We start from the raw sequence: 2,320 nt of genomic DNA on the forward strand, positions 1-2,320 counted from the left end.
GCTTCATTGATTCTTTACCACGATGAGGAGCAGAAAACTATAGCCGAGAAGTCACGTGTTCATGAACAGAGAGAACGTGGCGAGCACCTGACGACAACAATCAAGGCCTTTGAAAAGTTCTATCCAGCAGAAGAGTCAGTATTTTTCAACGGTTATTAACATATTCTATCGAATGATTGATATAATCCCTGGATAATTAATTCTTCCTATATTATTATTTGCTACGAGAATTCCGTAAATTTGTGGAATTAGAAACTAAATTTGGAAATTTGATTGCAGTTATCACCAAAAATATCGTTTGAGATTGCATCCCTGGCTGTTGGAGTCCCTCGGCATCACCTCGGACGAGGTCATAAAAACTTCTCCCCTAGCTGCTAAACTCAACGGGTACGTAGCCGGGGCTGCGACCCTGGAGCAGTTCGAGAGTGATGATCTCTGTCAGAATCTCAATGAGAAACAGTATCAGTATTTGAAGGAGTGCGTTATCAAGACTCAGGGCACTGGACTCTACTGCTAGCCCATTATAATTACAAAAAAAATCCATGGATTTCATTCATCATAGAATTTCAAATCTCAATTGGTCATCATTTAATGAGACAGAGAGAAAGTTATTATTTGAAGGACAAATCAGGTTGACGTTATCCATTCCAGAAGATTTCTCTTTATTTTCAAGATGATTGATTTGCCTCCAACATTAAGTTGGAGATCTGACTAACGTGGAGCCTGGAGTTCTGCGTTTTCTGGTCGTCACATCGTCAATGAAAATTGTTCGATTCTATTTGTCTTTAATATTTTTTATCTCAACGAGGAACAATATCAGTATTTGAATATTTGCTAGCCCGTTACAATGGCAAAACAAATCCATGGATTTCATTTATCATAGAATTTGAAATTAAAACTCATCGCCATTTAATGAGACGCAGAGAGAAAGATTTCTTATTTGAGAAGTAAATTCACAGACTTCAAGTATTTTTTTTTTCTCTGCAGCAGAATTCAGTATCATCTAATTTCATTGTCATATTTTAATTTAGTCTAATTGAAGTATTTCGAGATAATGATCATATTTACGGATTAATGAAGCCTTTAGAATATTGTTAGCTCACGCATTTGTACATCACTTTATGAATAAATTCTACAATAAAAAACGAGACAAAAGTTAATTCCTTCAATAAATGGACTGAAATGTTTATTGTGTCTGGAGATAAATTATACGACGTAATGGAATAATTGCAGGTGTAAAAATGTCGGAAAATTCTTTAGAGAATTATTTTATTTGCAGTTTGTATTATTCCATCCAAAGAGGATTGATTCAAGTAGAGGCTCATTTCTGGGGGTTTGAGTGACCCCAGTGCAGTAGCAGTCCCGCTATCAGAGAGACCAGTTGACAGGGTGAATGTTATTTTCTGCGTTACGAAATTGATATTAACTGAAATTTTTAAATTTTATGGAGTCACTTAAATTTTTAAATTAAAAATAAAGGCCTTAATCAAGTCCAATTAAGTGATCGGTACGACCTCTACAATTGCAAATGGCGTCTATTCTGTAAAACTCTTAACAAAATAATGCAAAGGATAGATTAACCGTTTGTTATTTAATGCTCACAAGATGTTAAAGTCGGCAATAAGTATTTTGAGAGCTCCATTGGTCGAGAGAGTGTGTTGTCAATCGACATTGACCCATCAACAAATATCTATCCTGCCAATTGTTACGAGACTCTTTCATCTAACCTCGTATTCACTGAAAGATGATAAAAGAAATCAAATCAGGAGTATGCCCAGGAGGGATGAGGGGACTCACGGCGAAATTGGAGTGGAAATAGAGAATTCACCGAGCAAGTGAGTATTACTAGGCTAATTCAATTCAATTCTGAATCTAATAATTCAATAATAATAAGTTAGGTTATGACGAGGTGTGAAGCTGAAAGTTGTCAATAATTTCAATATTTTACAGTTACTTTTCGATAATTGTTACAGATCAGAGATATTTCCTGACGAGAATTTGCCTAACAGATTGTTCAATGGGATACCCTTCAAGGAAATTCCAATTATCAACGTCAAGTGTTCTAAAAATAATACCCTGATATCGTTGACTGATCACGAAGGTATTGTGTCCAATAATTGACATTTTTCATTACATCCAGGAGATAATTACATGATTTATTCGGCATTATTTATATTTAAAGGAGTTGTTCAGTTATACCACACCTGTGGAGCCGAGGGATTTACTGGAGCTAGAAGGGCTACTAATGTAGCGGCACAAGCAACAGCCATTAGTTTGAGTACTGTGAGTCATTAATATGAAAATTTATTAAAAAATGCCT

The 2,320-nt window shown here is 35.4% G+C and overlaps 2 protein-coding genes across 2 annotated transcripts; both read left to right on the forward strand.

Moving 5' to 3' along the window:
- Window positions 1–6: 6 nt before the first annotated feature.
- On the forward strand, window positions 7–1,145 carry LOC105273003 (peptide methionine sulfoxide reductase-like; the record flags this gene model as incomplete). Its single annotated transcript, XM_011315239.1, has 2 exons — window positions 7–134; window positions 280–1,145. Coding segments are annotated over 2 exons (366 nt in total), but the record flags the coding sequence as incomplete, so codon positions are not given.
- A 215-nt stretch (window positions 1,146–1,360) lies between these two features.
- On the forward strand, window positions 1,361–2,283 carry LOC105273005 (28S ribosomal protein S11, mitochondrial; the record flags this gene model as incomplete). The annotated part of the gene is given in 3 exon segments (XM_011315240.1): window positions 1,361–1,835; window positions 1,974–2,101; window positions 2,183–2,283. Coding segments are annotated over 3 exon segments (459 nt in total), but the record flags the coding sequence as incomplete, so codon positions are not given.
- Window positions 2,284–2,320: the final 37 nt, after the last annotated feature.

This window comes from Fopius arisanus, unplaced genomic scaffold (assembly GCF_000806365.1).
Source record: "Fopius arisanus strain USDA-PBARC FA_bdor unplaced genomic scaffold, ASM80636v1 scaffold00613, whole genome shotgun sequence".
Taxonomy (NCBI): Eukaryota; Metazoa; Arthropoda; class Insecta; order Hymenoptera; family Braconidae; genus Fopius; species Fopius arisanus.